Source organism: Portunus trituberculatus, chromosome 31, assembly GCF_017591435.1.
Source record: "Portunus trituberculatus isolate SZX2019 chromosome 31, ASM1759143v1, whole genome shotgun sequence".
NCBI lineage: Eukaryota > Metazoa > Arthropoda > Malacostraca > Decapoda > Portunidae > Portunus > Portunus trituberculatus.
The window spans coordinates 21,331,076-21,348,387 of NC_059285.1; the positions used below are offsets into that span (position 1 = coordinate 21,331,076).

The 17,312-nt window shown below is 40.3% G+C and overlaps 1 protein-coding gene across 1 annotated transcript; it reads right to left on the reverse strand.

Annotated features, from left to right (window-relative positions):
- Positions 1-14,001: 14,001 nt before the first annotated feature.
- On the reverse strand, positions 14,002-16,525 carry LOC123511324 (myb/SANT-like DNA-binding domain-containing protein 3). Its single transcript, XM_045267107.1, has 2 exons — positions 16,252-16,525; positions 14,002-15,166 (listed from the first exon to the last, which is right to left on the reverse strand). Exons 1-2 carry the CDS (start codon positions 16,479-16,481, stop codon positions 15,085-15,087), a joined length of 312 nt encoding a protein of 103 aa, XP_045123042.1. The 5' UTR covers positions 16,482-16,525; the 3' UTR covers positions 14,002-15,084.
- Positions 16,526-17,312: the final 787 nt, after the last annotated feature.

Here is a 17,312-nt window from a genome sequence, read left to right on the forward strand (position 1 = left end):
CTCCTCTTCTTTTGCGCCTCGATGCACAAGGCTTTCTTCTTCTTCTCACCCCTACTCTGTCCAACTCTCTAATGCAAGAGTTAACCAGTACTCTGAATCATTCATACCTTTCTCTACTAAACTGGAACTCCCTGCCTGTTTCTGTATTTCCATGATCCTACGACTTGACTTCTTTTAAGAGGGAGGTTTCAGGACATTTGTCCCAGGCTTTTGGCTAACTCTATTTGATCTTTAAGTAAACTGGCAATTAAGTGGGGCCTCTCTTTATTTATTTTTTTTTGTTTTGCCCTTGACCGGCTTCCCCTTTTTGCATGGAAAAATAATAATAGAATAACGTAAGATAAATAAGAATAATTTAAGCATTGGCACATTTATCTAATGATAATTACTACTAGCCTCATTTTTTTCTTACTCCTCTACCATTCGCCTTGCAGCATCAAATAATGTAAATAAAATGAAATGCAGGAAAAAAGTCCAAACAGAAAAATGTTTTCTCACCTTACTTTTCCTCTTAATCTTTTTGTTTCTGGCTTTCAACATGTTACTTATCTCAATACTTACAGTTGTTTTAGACAGAAATGCAGGGCACCGCATTATTCATGTGAAGGAAACACATTAAAACATCGTAACAACACATGAGCAATGTGAATGTGTTTACATTCCCCACATATTAAAAGGCGCAAGAATAAAATTATGATCCATAGCATAGATTCTGTAACTTGATGGATCCATGTGCATTAATAATGGGGGTCTACATGCAAAATTTGATGAATCTAGGTACAAAAATAAAGTCAGGATGCCTTTTCTTCGTTTTCAGGCTTTGGCCGCCTAAATTTCTGCAAGTCCGCCGACACACTATCAAGTATTTGGAGTTTATGGAGCTGGTTAGATCGCATCTAGATTATGTTGCACAGTTTTGGTTCCCACATCATAAGAATGATACAGATCTAATAGAATCAGTGCAAAGAAAAATTACTTAAAGGATACAAGAGATGAAGTGTATTCGCTATGAGGTGAGATTGAAAATATCAAATTTGCGTCCTTTATGCTAGGGTTACACTACAGAATTTTTTTTTTCTTTTTTGCTACGACGCCCCGACGGTCGTACAGGCCATTTTTCTACGAATGCACTCGACTGTCGTAACGATTGGGAGCATTTCAGTGGAAGAAGGACACACAAAACGAAGGACGTACGAAATCGGATTCTAGACGTACGATGACGTATATGCCTCGTACGATGACGTAGATTATTGTACGACACCCGTATGCTATACTAACGATGTCGAACGATGTCGGACGATGTCAAACAATGTCGAAATAGACGCATTCGACAAACGTGCGATGACGTCTCTTGACGACGAGAGGGCACGCCCAGAAGTCCCTAGAGGTATATATAGGGATCCCAAGTGTTTTCTCATGTCACATAAAAACACACGGAGCAGACAGCACACGAAGAAGTTCTCCTATGGCTTGTCCTGAGTACCACCAAGGCACTGTAAAGTGGTACAACTTCGAGAGGCTTTGGCTTCATGGCAGACAACCAGATGAGAAAGGATGTGTTTGTACACATCTCAGGCCTTACACGGTTCCTGAGGAGACGTCTTCCTCGAGAGGAAGAAAAACTCCTTTTCACAGTCCATCAAGGAGACAAGGCACCTGAAGCCAGATAAACGAAGAGGATCAGCAACACCATCCCACGGGCACTCGATAAAAAAACACCAGCCCGGGCACGTGGGGATGATATGGAGGCCAAGGTCATGGCCTGCATATACACTGCCAAGGTTCTTACGGGAAGTGACTATCATCGTTTGTAAGTGTTAATACCACATCTCCAGCACAATGGTCTCCTGATAATAGAAGTACCGACCAAGGCTTTCTCCTCTCCACGTCTTATGAGGACACCTCCAACTCAACACCACAAGGAACCGAGTGAGCGTCGGGTCAAGCAGGGAAAGACTCAGCATCGACATCTACACACATCACCATGAGTTTCCTAAAGTACCTACATCCTTGTCCTCGCTGACACGGAGCTGCATCTCGCCAGGGACATCTTGAGGATAGAGTCTACATACATACAAACATACGTACATACATACGATGGGACATCATACCCATGCATGTCCTTCCTCTGTGCCTTCGTCTTCGGTGGAGAACCATCTTGAGAATCGTGGTGTGAACTGGAGCTAGTGGGCCGGGATCAGTGCTGCCAGGTCGAGTTGCAAACATTATCCTAAATACTCCCTTAACATTATCCTGTTTTTTTAAAAATCTATTTATCAAAGATAATTTTTATGTATGTACATGTAAGAAATATTACCATAATATGTACGGTAATGAAATAATATTAACATGAAATGAAATAATGTTACCCTGATTGTGCTCAAATGACCCAAAAATAAGCCAGTTACCTTGCACCTGGCAGCACTGGCTGGGGGAACTGGCGACAACTCACAAGCGGTCACACTACTCACTTCGATTCTTGCGACTAAGTTTTCGTGCATTGCTTCCAGATGTATGTTCAAAAACCAGTCGTAACTCAGTATTTTAAGGGTTTTTGGCTCGAACGATGTCGTTTGTAGCACGTACGACATCGCATCTTTCTAAAACGTCATCGTACACCACCGTACTTCCGATGAAATGGGTTTGCTTGTCGTGAATCTCTTTCCGACTGTCGAATGAAGCGCTCGATTATCGTAATGCCTTTACGATCTTGTGTGACAACAAGGACATCTTACGATATCGTACGATATCGTCACGTTAACGTACGACTTGACTTAAAACTCCTTACGACAAACCAAAAACCGTTAAAATGACGTCATTGTTGCCGACGACAACGTCGTAGTAAAAAACGCTGTAGTGTGATCCCAGCATTAAAGATGTAGGTTATGAGGAGAGGTGATAGAAGTACTTGAGTATATAAAGGTTATAACAAAGACAACATGAACAAAGTTCTTAGGAAAAGCGGCCAGGATAGAACCCGAAATAATGGATTCAAGCTTGAGAAATTCAGATTAAGAAAGAAATGGAAAGGGACTGGCTTTCTGATAGAGTGGTAGATGAATAGAACGGACTCAGTAATCATGTTGTTAGTGCTGAGTCAATAAGGAGTTTTGAAAGAAGAAAAGAAAAGTTTTTGTATGAGGATGATAGTGGAATTAGGTAAATATGTTGATACAGGGACTGCACGTGTAGGGCTGATAGCTTCTTACAACTTCACTCATTTTCTTATGCTCTTATGCTCTAAACCCTGCTTATGCTGGGGTCACATTACAGCATTTTTTTTTTTTACTACGGCGCTCCTGACAGTCGAACACACCAGCTTTCTGCGATTGTATACGACTGTCGTAACGATTGGGAGCATTTCAGAGCAAGAAGGATATGCAAAACGGACGATGTCCATCTTCGTGAGGGTCTGAAGAAAGATGTTCACTTCTGGTGTCAAGGGAGACCCCTCCATTCTCATATCCAATGGGTTTGCGATGTCTAAGGATGTCCCAAATAAATCTTGCGACGACGATGGGACATTATTCCAATCATGCTCTTTCTCTGTCCCATCGTCTTCGGTGGGTAAATTTTTTTTTTTTTTTTTAACTGGGGACAACGCACGAGCGGTAACACTGGTCACGACGAATCACTGGTCACGACGATTCTAACGACAACGTTTTCGTGCTTTACTGCCAAACATATGCTCAAAAACCAGTCAAAACTCAGTAATTTAACGATCTTTGACTCATTCGATGTAGAACGATGTCGTTAGCAGCACGTACGACATCGTATCTCTCTATAACATCATCGCATGTCATCCTACGTCTTCGTGCTTGTCGTGATTCTCTTCCCGACAATCGAATGCAGTGCTCGATTGTCGTAATGCTTTTACGATGTCGTGTGATAGCAAGGACATATTACGACATCGCACGATATCGCCGCGTTAATGTACGGCTTGACTCACGACATCTTACAACAGGCCAAAAGCCGTTAAAATGATGTCATTGCTGCCGGCGACAGCCCTCCTACGACGGTCGGGGACGTCGTGGTAAAAATAAAAACTTTGATGTGACCCCAGCATTACCGACTCCAAGCTCTTATGGGGATGAAGGGAGAAAGGACAAAATGAAGAATTTACGGCTTGTATTATGTTCAAAAGCGGCAATGAAAAATAAAAAAGATAAAAAAGACAAATATCGAAGTTTTGTACTCAAAATGGAGTTAGGTCATATTGTAATAATTTACAAAACATGGATAAACTTTATCGCCCACTATTGAGATATATATATATATATATATATATATATATATATATATATATATATATATATATATATATATATATATATATATATATATATATATATATATATATATATATATATATATATATATATAAGGGCAACACCCCGACGCCATTGCTACGCTCGCAGACGACTACATGGCTCGTCTGGCTCGTCTCACAGCAGCCAGATGACTCACTTCACCGAGCTCGTTTCTCAGCTCACTACTGAAGTTACTCAGGTCAAGCAGCAGCATCGAGACCGCCCACGTTCTCGGTCGGTCAGTCTTCGCCGTCGCTAGCACCGTTCCCGCTCCAGCAGTCCTGAGTTGTGCTGGTATGACCAGAAGTTTGGCGAGAAAGCTCTCAAGTGCACCGCTCCCTGCACCAAGTCGTCAAACTCTAAAGGCGAGCAATGATGCAGCACTCTGCCCGCCAACAACCTTCTATGTTGCTACGCATTCGTGACTACCACTCTGGCATACGCTTCCTCATTGATATTGACCCAGATATCAGTATTCTCCCCGCCAAGGCGCCGCAACGAGACCTTCCTCCCATCCTGCACCTCTAGGCCGCCAACGGAACCAAGATTCCTTTCTACTCGCGACGCAAAGTGCTTGTCAACCTCGGTCTCCGCCGCTCCTTTGACTGGACTTTCTACGTTGGGGAAGTTTCTCAAGCCATCATCGGTGCGGACCTGTTAGCACACTACAACCTTCTCGTGGATGTAAAAGGACGGAGGCTCATCGACCCACTCACCTCCATCTCCTCCTCTGCTCAACCAGCATCAGGTGACAGCACGCATCTCACCGTCATCCAGAAGGACCACCAGTTTGCTACGCTTCTCAGGTCGTTCCCCACGCTGACGCAGCCCTACTCAGCGGAATTACCTAACAAGCACCACGTCACGCATCACATCGAGACTACAGGACCTCCAGTTCACGCCAAGGCCCGTCGTTTAGCTCCTGAACGCTACCGTCAAGCCAAGGCCGAGTTCGAGTCTCTGATGCGCCAAGGTATCATCAGGCCCAGCAGCAGCAACTGGTCATCTGGTCTTCACATCGTAGAGAAGAAGAATGGTGACATCAGGCCTTGTGGAGACTACCGTGCTCTCAACTCACGCACCAAGGAAGACAGATACCCAGTGCCCCACATTCAAGAGTTCTCCTCACAGCTCGCTGGTTCTTCAGTCTTCTCCCGCATCGACCTCATCAAGGCCTTCCACCAGATTCCTGTGCACCCTGACGACGTACCGAAGACGGCTCTCATCACGCCCTTTGGTCTGTTTGAATAAGTTAGGATGCCGTTTGGGTTACGCAACTCAGCCCAGACATTTCAGCGCTTCATTGATGAAGTACTCCGTGGCTTGCCCTACTACTTCGCCTACATAGACGACGTACTCATCGCGACCCCAGACGCAACCTCACACCACCAGCATTTCCAGCAAGTTTTCACACGCTTGCGCGACTACGGCGTCCAGATCAACGCAGACAAGTCCGAGTTTGGTGTCTTCTCACTCACCTTTCTCGGCCACACCGTCTCTCCAGCAGGCATCACTCCACTCTCCTCGAAGTGTGACGCTATACAGCAGTTTCCGAAGCCGACTAACCAGCGCCAGCTCAAGCAGTTCCTGGGCATGGTTAATTATTATCACCGCTTTATCCCACACTGCTCGCTCCTGCTGCAGCCTCTACACGCCATGATCAAGCCCGCCAAGCGTGGCCAGTCTGTCTCCCTCACCTGGACTACCGACACTACCGCTGCGTTCCTCGCAGCCAAACATGCTCTCGCCGACGCAGCCACGGATGCAGAAGTCTCCCTCGCCTGCGACGCGAGCGATACCGGTTCAGGCGCGGTTCTCCAACAGCTCGTGAACGGTACATGGAAGGCCATCGCGTTCTCCTCAAAGAAGTTCACCAAAGCAGAATGTAAATATAGTGCCTACGACCGCGAACTTCTCGCCATCTACAAGACCATCAAACGGTTCCAGTAATTCCTCGAGGGCCGTCGCTTCAACGTATACACCGACCACGAGCCTCTCACCACTGCGTTCCTGAGGAACAAGGCTCCATGCACCCCACGCCAACTCCGCCACCTGGATTATGTCGCCCAGTACACGACCGACATACACTGCACCGACGCGCCCGCAGACGAACTCTCCCACAGTGTTGCCGCCCGCTCCTCCTTCTCTCCTCTTGACTCCGGCGCTGTTCCTGCCGTTCAGCCCGACGCTGCCCTGGAAAAACTTCCACATAAGACATGGCGAGTCCGCTTCGCCACTGTTCCTGCTGTCCAGCCCGGCGACACCGTACTGAAAGAACCTCTGCACAAGACACGGAGAGTTCGCTTCTCCCTACCGCCTCGAAGCTAGGGAAAGGGTATTGTAGTGGATCATCTCAGTCATCCATTCCACCTCATTCCACATGTTCTGTTATGTGTACCCACTCTTTTAATACTTCTAAGACAAACTATTATAAACTCGTTTTCTTTCTTTTATATACTTTTCTCTATATATTACAATTACCACATTCACTCATATACGCTGTACACACATGCACTTTCTTATACTTCAAAACCTTCTACACTGACAATTCACAAATACACACATGATACAAGAACACCTCGCATATCAATCATGTCACTCATTTCATCAAGAAATATAAAATGTAGTCCAGCCAACTATACCAAGAAATATAATAATTCGATATGGCCATTGTATTAGTGAAAATCACCTTAGACTAATATATATATATATATATATATATATATATATATATATATATATATATATATATATATATATATATATATATATATATATATATATATATATATATATATATATATATATATATATATATATATATATATATATATAATCCCTCCTGTATAACAAAAGTTGACACAACGATTTTTGTTACAGTGAAGGTATTATTTTTATTACCAACTGTTCGGATTACGAACATCAAACTCGCTTTAACGACCTTCATCGAGTTAATTTTTTCCAAATTTGAAAGCCCCGCCGTATCGCGCAAGCAGACAGGCTTTTGAATACACCAGCACCTCTCGTGGACAAAACGCACACCACTCACTCCCCTAGTTCAAAACAATAACAGCGTCAGCAGCAGCTCGTCTTCCCTCGAACTACATGCCACCAAAACGCTCTGCAATGTCGCCTAGCGTTGCTAAGAAGACCAGGAAGTCTCTTTCTCTCAAAGTGAACCTGGATATTATTCACAGACACGAGAGAGGCGAAAAAACTAATAGCATTGCTTCCCCCCATGGCTTGACTCCATCTACTGTCTACCATTTTCAAGTCAGTAGACTCTATTATGAAGGCTGGTGAGATCATATCTTCCTTCCAAGCTAAAAGAACCATTTGAACTCATGACTCTGTAATGGATAAAATGGAAAGCCTTGTGGAAATGTGGTACATAAGTTTTGTATGCGGTACAATAATGTGTCCTATGTTTTTATTTCACAGGTTGCCAGCTAGCGTATTTCCCGCTCCACTCTCCCTCCCTTCATAAATTTAAGATCATCAACATTATAAAGTTACTTACATACATACATTATACTACTACTACGCTATGGAGTCACTTTGGGTGTGGACGCTGCCGTAAATTCCCTGCTTGCCACTATGCCAAATCAGCCCCAACACATATCACTTCGTGTCATGAGTCACCTATTTACTAATTATTCGTATGTTTCATTTCCCATTAAATACTTTTTTTTAGATTCAATGAGGGTTTGTAGTGTTATGAATGCACTGTAGTATTGTAATATAGATAATAACAATTAGTATACATACATGAATAGCACGACACGTGGCAACGCTATTTTGCGGGGTTGTCAGGTTGGTCTGGGAAGGCAGGCAGGTCAGTGGTCGGGGATTAAGGTAGGTCAGGGTCATTCATTCATCACCTGGCCACCCACCCAGCAAGATGGAAGAAAGCGTCACGAATCGTGGTGGACCAATACACAGCCGAGAGAAAGAACTTATATACTTATATACCCAAAGTGACTCCATAGCGTGGTTTGAGTATAGTGTACATTATAATGACTTAATTTTAAATTAAACTACTTGAATGTTTAAATTCATAAGATTTACTTTCATTAAACCCTTTACTGTACTATGATGCACTCTCACTTTGTTTATTCTCAGTGGAAGCTTGTTACAATTGGTTCGCTTAATGAAAATTCGCTTAACGAGGGTTTTTTTTAGGAACGTAACCCCTTCGTTAAGCGGGGTTGCCTGTATATCTACGAGTATATTATATATATATATATATATATATATATATATATATATATATATATATATATATATATATATATATTGTGTTACCCAGGGAAGAGAATCAAATCCCCTATAAGTGACTCACCCGTGTTTTGGATGGTACAAGTATTTATAAAGAACCTCGTCAATGTTGTCAACAGGTTGGTGAAATGTTGCTATGTATAAATTTATGTGATTATTGATTCATTTAGGCCTTGTATGTGTTACCATACTGTGTATGTGATATATATAGAGCTTCGTCATTGTTGTCAACAGGAGCTGAGAGGCTGGTGCCTTACCAGAGCAGCTGTGAGGGGCTGTGTGTGGCCCTCTGTCCTCCAGACTCACGCACGCCAGCTTTACTCAAAGTCTCTAAGAGCTCGCTGTGGTGTTGAGGGAGCCTCTCTTGTTTATTTCTGTGCTGCATTGTGTTGAAGTGACACCTACCGAAACAATAATTTACTCCCAGCGAGGTCTAATAGCACTAATTTAGGGTGTGCTGTGAATCTTCCATTAAAGCTAGTTATGATCTCGTTGTGTGTCTCATAACTCAACGGGCCAGTCACAGCCTACCTCTAAAGGCAACTTTCCTTCACGTAAAACTACATGCACTTGCCACACATACACCCTTCACTTAAAATTCAAAATAAAAAAATGGCGACTCTAAACCCAGCCTCAGAGTCCCCTTCTGGGGAGGGGACCAGAAATGTCCCCAGGTCAGACTCCTCTCTTGAGAACGACCCCAAATGTCTTGACGCCTCCCTCAACTTTTTCTTCATTAACTTCTGCAACATTCGCGGTCTTAAATCTAATTTTCAATCTGTGGAACACCACCTCTCCTCTACTAAACCTCATCTTCTTTTCCTCACCGAAACACAGCTGTCTGAGGCAACTGACAGTAGCCCCTTCTCTGTTCCCTCCTACTTTCTCTATTCTCATTTTCATTCCAAAGCTGGATGTTGCGTCTATGTGCGCAACGACTTAACTTGCTCTCCTGCCCACGCTCTTGAATCTTCCGAGTTTTCCACCATCTGGCTTTGACTCAACAGTCACTCTCTAACTAAATTTATCTGTGCTGTCTATCTCTCCCTAACTCCTCTGACTATAGTAAATTCTTTGACTATTTAACTTCCAAAGTGGAGCACATTCTGTCCCTCTACCCTTTCGCAGAGATTTCCATTCTTGGAGATTTCAATGTTCACCACCAGCTTTGGCTTTCCTCTCCTTCACTGACCATCCTGGTGAACTAGCCTTCAACTTTGCTATCCTCCATGACCTAGAGCAACTGGTGCAACACCCTACTCGTATTCCTGACCGTCTTGGAGACACGCCCAACATTCTTGATCTTTTCCTCACCTCTAACCCTTCTGCTTATGCTGTCACCCTTTCATCTCCGTTGGGCTCCTCCGATCACAATCTCATTTCTGTATCTTGTGCTATTGCTCCTATCCTCCTCAGGATCCCCCAAAGCGGAGGTGCGTCTGGCGTTTTGCCTCTGCCAGTTTGGGGGACCAGAGGAGGTATTATGCTGATTTTCCCTGGAATGATTACTGTTTCCGTGTCAGAGACCCATCTCTTCGTGCTGAACGCATAACATAGGTGATAGTGTCTGGCATGGAGGCGTACATTCCTTATTCTTTTTCTCAACCTAAACCATCTAAACCTTTGTATAACTCAGCCTGTTCTCGTGTTATACATGATAAAGAGGTTGCCCACAAAAGGTACTTGAGCCTTTTATCTCCTGAATCTCATGCACTTTATATTTCTGCCTGGAATCATGCCAAGTCTATTCTTCAACTTGCCAACCACTCCTTCATAAGTAGAAAATGTCAAAATCTATCAATCTCAAACTCCCCTCGTGACTTCTGGCATCTAGCCAAAAACATCTCCAATAACTTCATTTCTTCATCTTTCCCTCCTTTATTTCATCATGATGGCACCTCTTCCATCTCTTCTGTTTCTAAAAGCTGAACTTTTCTCTCAAACCTTTGCTAATAACTCCACCTTTGATGATTCTGTGATTTTGGGCTTTTTCCTCCCTCTCCTCCTCCCTCTGACTGTTTCATGTCTTCAATTAAAATTCTTTATAATGATGTTTTCCAAGCCCTCACTGGTCTAACAGCCGTAGTTTTAAAAAAATTGAGGGCCCTTACTTGAAAAATTCGTAGTTTTAAATACCGATTCCTTTGAGGAACCCTTACTTGCCACCAAAGACTATATAAATAAACAAGACTGGAAAGCGTCAATTTACCGTGTAGCCTATGCAAACTGGTAACTCTTCTTGTTTGCGGTTCACTCACGCGATGGCGCTGCTGTTGCAGCTTAAGATCAAGATCAGCACCGTTGATCCGTCTGCATGTTTACATGTGTCAACACTCAAACAAGAGGGCCCACAGCAATGACAGGTTACACGCCGCATGTTCTCAAGAAATCCGCAAAAATGAACACTAGAGTGGGGCATCCATGTGTTAATTTTGTCGCAGGACAAAGGGCACCCACCCACACTTGGTCTTCTATCGCTTTCCTAAAGATCATGACAGGTAAGTACTGGTGTTTAACATGTGGATCGTAGTATACTTGATTTGGTTGAGACCTGTACAAATCAGTATAAACCGGCGTTATATTTGTTTGCTTATGCTTGCCTGCTTCTGCTATATTTGTAACATAGCTTCCATTCTAAAATCTAGGCCTGTTGTTTTGGTAATTGTTTATGTTTATAATTTCCAATGAACTTATTAAACTTGCTTAGATATGTGTTTTCCTTTCATGAGAATTCCAGATTTCTGGATAACACTTAAAAAAAAAAATCATTGCTCTCAAAATTGGCAAATAAATAAAAAATATGACTTACAAAAACATTGTGTTTGTATTTACCATTAATATGCAGAAGTAATCCATGTGTAGAGCACCAAACAGGTACAGTACGTACGCATATTACTTTCTTACTGTGCAGTACCCAACGCCAACAAAAAACACCAATCACAACAGTTACAAAACACAGGAATATTACATATTTTCAGCATACTGTTTTATCTCTTTTCAGTACATAAATTATGCATATCAAACACTGTTCTGTATTTCCATATAAATGAAAGAAAATAAAGAATTCAAATGCAAAAAACATATTCTGTGAAACTTTAATTATTTTTTTCCTGATTTTAATTGGTTTTATTTTTTGGCCTTAAAAATCTGGATTTCTGGCCTTTTGAGAGTATTAAGAGCCGAATTAATGGAGTTTGTATATATATATATATATATATATATATATATATATATATATATATATATATATATATATATATATATATATATATAATCTGTAATTTGGCTTATTTGAACCAATTTGAAAATATTTAACTAAGTAGGTGACATGTAATTTACCAAAGTACATTATAAATAAAGAAAGTACACACACACACACACACACACACACACACACACACAGAACAGTGGACATCTGGAATAGCTTAAGTGAAATAAGTGAAAGGGTGGTTACTGCAGCCACCATACACATCTTTAAAGACAAGCTATATGCATAGCTATAGATATGGAGACAGGCTAATGTGCCATGCTGTACAGCACAACTATAGGTAAATAAACACACACACACACACACACACACACACACACACACACACACACACACACACTACCAATAATGTACTCTAGTACAGTACATATTTACTTCATCCACCTGTGACCCCGTTCAAGCTCCCTTGTATCCAACTTGAGTTGTAAGTATATCATAGAGATATATGTATATTGTACATGTGCGATAACTATCTATAATTAGTGAGGCAACACACACACGTGTGTGTGTGTGTGTGTGTTCATTGGAAATTTAAGGGTGAGTGGCAAGGGAAGGGATGGCATGCCTTACATGCTACCCTATAATGAAATAACAGATAAAATCAAATAAATATCTTACAGATATAATCAGAAACGAATTAGCAAGTATTTTACGGCCTCTTTCTCGCTATAGTAACCAACAATTTAAACGCGAGGCAAGTTCCAGTGACTTTTACAAACACCATATGGATACAATGAAGAAAAGAAGAATGTCAACAAACCCGGCAACAGCAGTGCTTTGCCTCACCTGTGCCTTCCTCAAGAAGACTATAACAACTGCAACGCTTGTGAGAATCTGACAGGCATCTCTCCAGGGCTCATAGGATCATACAAGATCTTCGTAGCCTGTTACAACAACTCTTCACCGCTGACTGGTAAGTGCCATGACTTATTAGTTCTTTCTTTGGGCAGTAAATACAACTTAATATGAATTGTATTGGGATACTAAGAAACAGAGTAAAGTGGAGACAAAACTACTAATTTTGAGGTACTGATAACTTATTTAAGTGTCAAATATGATACATATTATTTTGAGATGGTGGGGAATTACAACAACGAAGGAAATATGGGATACATGCCCCATACAGTATTGTAGTCCCACAATTTCATCACATAGCTTTATGTTGACAAGGAAATAGAATGCTATAAAATCGGTAAATATGCAGAATAGGGCGTCTTTCAGAATTGACCTAAAAGTTGGTCCTACATATTATACTAACTGTTCTTGATACATGGGTGAAGGTTTTATTGAGCAGTGTTAGGTTAGGTTAGATTACATAATGATAGATTAGGTTAGATTACATAAGGAAAGGTTAGGTTAGGTCAGATTACAGAATGAAAGGTTAGGTTAGGTTAGATTTTGTTAAATAAAGTTAGGTTAGGTTAGGTTAGATAACATAAGGATAGGTTAGGTTCGGTTTGGTTTGGTTCAATAAAATTAGGTTGGGTTAGAATAGGTTAGGTTTGATTAAATAAAGTTAGGTTTGGTTAGGTTACATAAGGATAGGTTAGGTTAGGGTTTGTTTGGTTAAATAGAGCTAGGTTATGTTAGATTAGGTTAGGTTTGGTTAAATAAAGTTAGGTTAGGTTAGATTACATAAAGATATGTTAGATTAGGTTAGGTTAGGTTTGGTTAAATAGTTATGCTAGGTTTGATTTGGGTAAATATGTAGAATAGGTCCAAACCTAAATCTTATTGTCTGTTTTTATTCCCTAGAGTCAACATGGAGAATGGTCATCACTGGCTTCAGTTGCAAAATATGCGGAGGATGGAGGAGAGGGTTAGAGTGAGGCTGAGAAGAAGAGTCATTCGGGATCACAGCAATCCATTTGAAGACCTCGCTGAGGAAGAACTCCTTGTACGATTCAGACTGAGCAAGGAGTGTGCACTGAATCTGTTGCAGAAGTAGAATCATGTCTTATCACCATATTAATCATATTTTACTGCTATAGGACAAAAAAAAAAAAAAAAAAAAAAAAAAAAATATATATATATATATATATATATATATATATATATATATATATATATATATATATATATATATATATATATACTGTAGTTTTGTGTGTGTGTGTGTGTGTGTGTCTATTAAAACTTCTGTGGTTAACTGTATAGTAATTTATTAAACAATGTAAACAAATATACATATTGTGAAGAAAATAGGTTTCAATGGCCTTTCCCTCTGTGGTACATTCATAAATCAGATGAATGTATGTCTTATTTCGGAAAAAAAATCTTTCATGATCATATAACTAATGAAGCAAAGATTATCTGAAAATGTTTGAAAAATCTACATATATACTGATACTATCACAAACTAGGCACTAGAATACTTGGAATTAATTCTATCATAGATCACAGTCTTGTATCACTTGAATACATATACTATTGCAAAAGACATACAGATACTATCACAAACTAGGCACTACAATACTGGGAATTAATTCTATCATAGATCACAGTCTTGTATCACATGAGTAGGTACATATACTATTGCAAAAAAATCATACTGATACTATCACAAACTACTGGGAATTAAGTTATTGAACCAAACAGGGTAAGTAAAGAAATTTTGGATCTTGAGCTTGAGCAACATAACTAAATATACTTATGACTGATCCTTCCTAAAATTGTCCATGAAATCGACAAGTGAAGCTGCCACTGCCCGCACATCTTCAAGTGTGTCTCCAGCTCGTGCATACAAGGAAGTCATCATTTGCATTTTTTGCCTTAAATATTCCCCTTCCAATTTTTTTAGTTTCTAAGTTTTGTGTATTTGCATTACAATATCATGTTCCTCCTTTTGAAACTTTGATACCATTGCATACGCCTCTTTGCTACCAGCACTGTCTTCCATTTGCCTTTTCTTTAATTGAAACTTTTTTGCACTCACTTTTCCTTTAGCAGTGGAAGATTTTATTGGAGGAATTTCACTAGGAAAAGTTGCTGGTAGTGATGCTAAACCAGAGGTGGAAGGAAGAGGAGTACTGCATGCAGGTGAAGCAAGAGCAGTTGTCAAAAGGGGTGTACAATTGTTGGAGGAGCTGTGCGTTGACACCACATTTCCGCGAACCTCCACAGAGGTTACAGGAAAGGATGTAATGTCGATGGTAGGGCTGTATTGCAAAGTTGTTGTTCCTGATGAGGTAGAAGCAAGAGGTGCACTAACACTTCCTCCCGTAGGCATCACAGGATCTGGCTTTGCCAGGGAGGATCACCTCCTGTTTTCAACAAGTTTTTCTTTTCATCGCTTGCAAATTTCTTGGCCCTGAAATTATTTCACATCATTAGGCATAAACAAGTTACATATACTCATAGGATTAGCGTACACTGTTGGCAATAGCCTCATTCTTTATTCACCTCATTTTACCACTTATGAACCTGAGCTAACCAAACCAAACTGAGTGTGTGCATGTACTTGGAGTGTTACAATGCTCACCATGTTGTAATTTCATACAGTTGTCTCATTTATTTTTCTGCACTGCACAGTACAGGAAAGATAGTATACCATAATTTCATACTGATACAGTATCATCTATAAAATCTACATACACAAAAATAAAAGAAATATTGTAAATGCTGTTGTTGTTGTGAAGAAAAACAAGAACAAATAAATTTTAAGATAAAACAATACAATAACACTTCCCCTCTAATAATTAAAGGAACCATGAAAGAGTATAGAGAAACTAGTGGTCAGCATGTCTGTGATGTTTTCAAGTGAGGAATGGCTTTCATGAGGTTTAGTCACCTTTGGATAGGATAGGATAGGATTGATTAGGTTAGGTTAGGTTTAGGTTAGATTAAGTTAGGTATATAAATCAGATAAATCTAAATAAACCTAAGCAAACCTAAACAAATTCAATCTAATGTAACCTAACCTAAACTAAAGTAACCTAACCAAACCTAACCTAATTGTACCTAACCAAATCTATCCTGCCCTATACGGCTTTTGTGAGGTGAGGTTAGGTTAGGTTAAATTATACTACGTAATACTCACAGACCAACCTAACCAAACTTAATCAAGCCTAATTCAATTCAATGTAATATAACCTAAATAAACCTAACCTCACAGAAACTGTCTCCCCTCAAAACATCACAGACCTGTTGTATAGTAATAAGTTACTCTTAATGTTTTACGAAGGTATTCATTAATAAACTACAATGAGAACCATTACTATATGTACCAAATACTCACACAGAAATTTCCTATACGTAAATAATAACTAACAGTAACAATAATGTAACCTGATAACACTGCCATTTCACTGATTTTGCATCTCAAACAACTTCCTAGGAGTACGGTAAAGTAAGTTTGCTAATCACCAAACAACGTTTTAAAACCAGTATACTAACCTTGATCTCATGTTCTCCCATATCTTCTTCGCCTGCTTCACTGTTCTCTGTGGCCCCAGACCACTAGCAGCAAGGGACTTCGCGACTTTCTCCCATGTGCGAGCCTTAAGCGGTATACTTCGGGCGTCAGTGGCTCTGCTGAGGAGAACAGCTCTGTTTTCGCGAATCAGGTCCACGAGAAGCAACCTCTCCTCTTCTCCCATGTATTGCAAGCGTTCACTTCGCTGCATTTTCACATAAGAGTGACAAGACCAGCACCTGAGATTCAACTACAGCCGCGTGGCGCGGGTTGGAAATTGTTCGATTTGTCACTGCGACTACGACTACGCTGTGTAACATGTTCGCCTAATATTGAAAAAAAAAACTTAAAATTTTATGTGTACATGGTATTATATAACTTATTTTATGCGAATATATGTGTTTTCATACAATATGTTTTGTAAAATCTCAGTTATAAACTATAAAAGGGTTGAATTGACGTATGCGAACACAACCAAACTTTCAGAACTGCCACTCTATGCGCATACATAAACAATATATATATATATATATATATATATATATATATATATATATATATATATATATATATATATATATATATATATTCTGAATGAGCGAATGAATGATATTGTATGAGAAAACGAGTTAGAGATTGAGTTAAAGTGAGACAGTGAATGAATCATTCAGCGAGAAAGTGAATGAGTCAGTCAGGCTTTAAACCTATGAACTAATGAATAAGTCAGTGAGTGAATGATTGAATGAATATAAGTGACGTGAGTAGGTGCAAGTAAAAGTGAACGAGTAAAGGAAAAAAAGTGAATGAACAAACCAGTGAGTACATGTATGAGTGAGTGAATGAGTGAGGAAATGGCAGCCAGATTATAAACATGTGAGTGAGTGACTAATGATTAGATGCATTAATGTACAAGGGAGTTCGTGAGAAAAGTATTCGAGTGAGTATGCATTTAAATATGAGAATAAGTGAGCGAGCGAGCAAGTGGGTAAGTGGTTTAGTCGGTAGGTGTGAAGGAGCGAATGGAAGAGTGGTTGACTGAGTG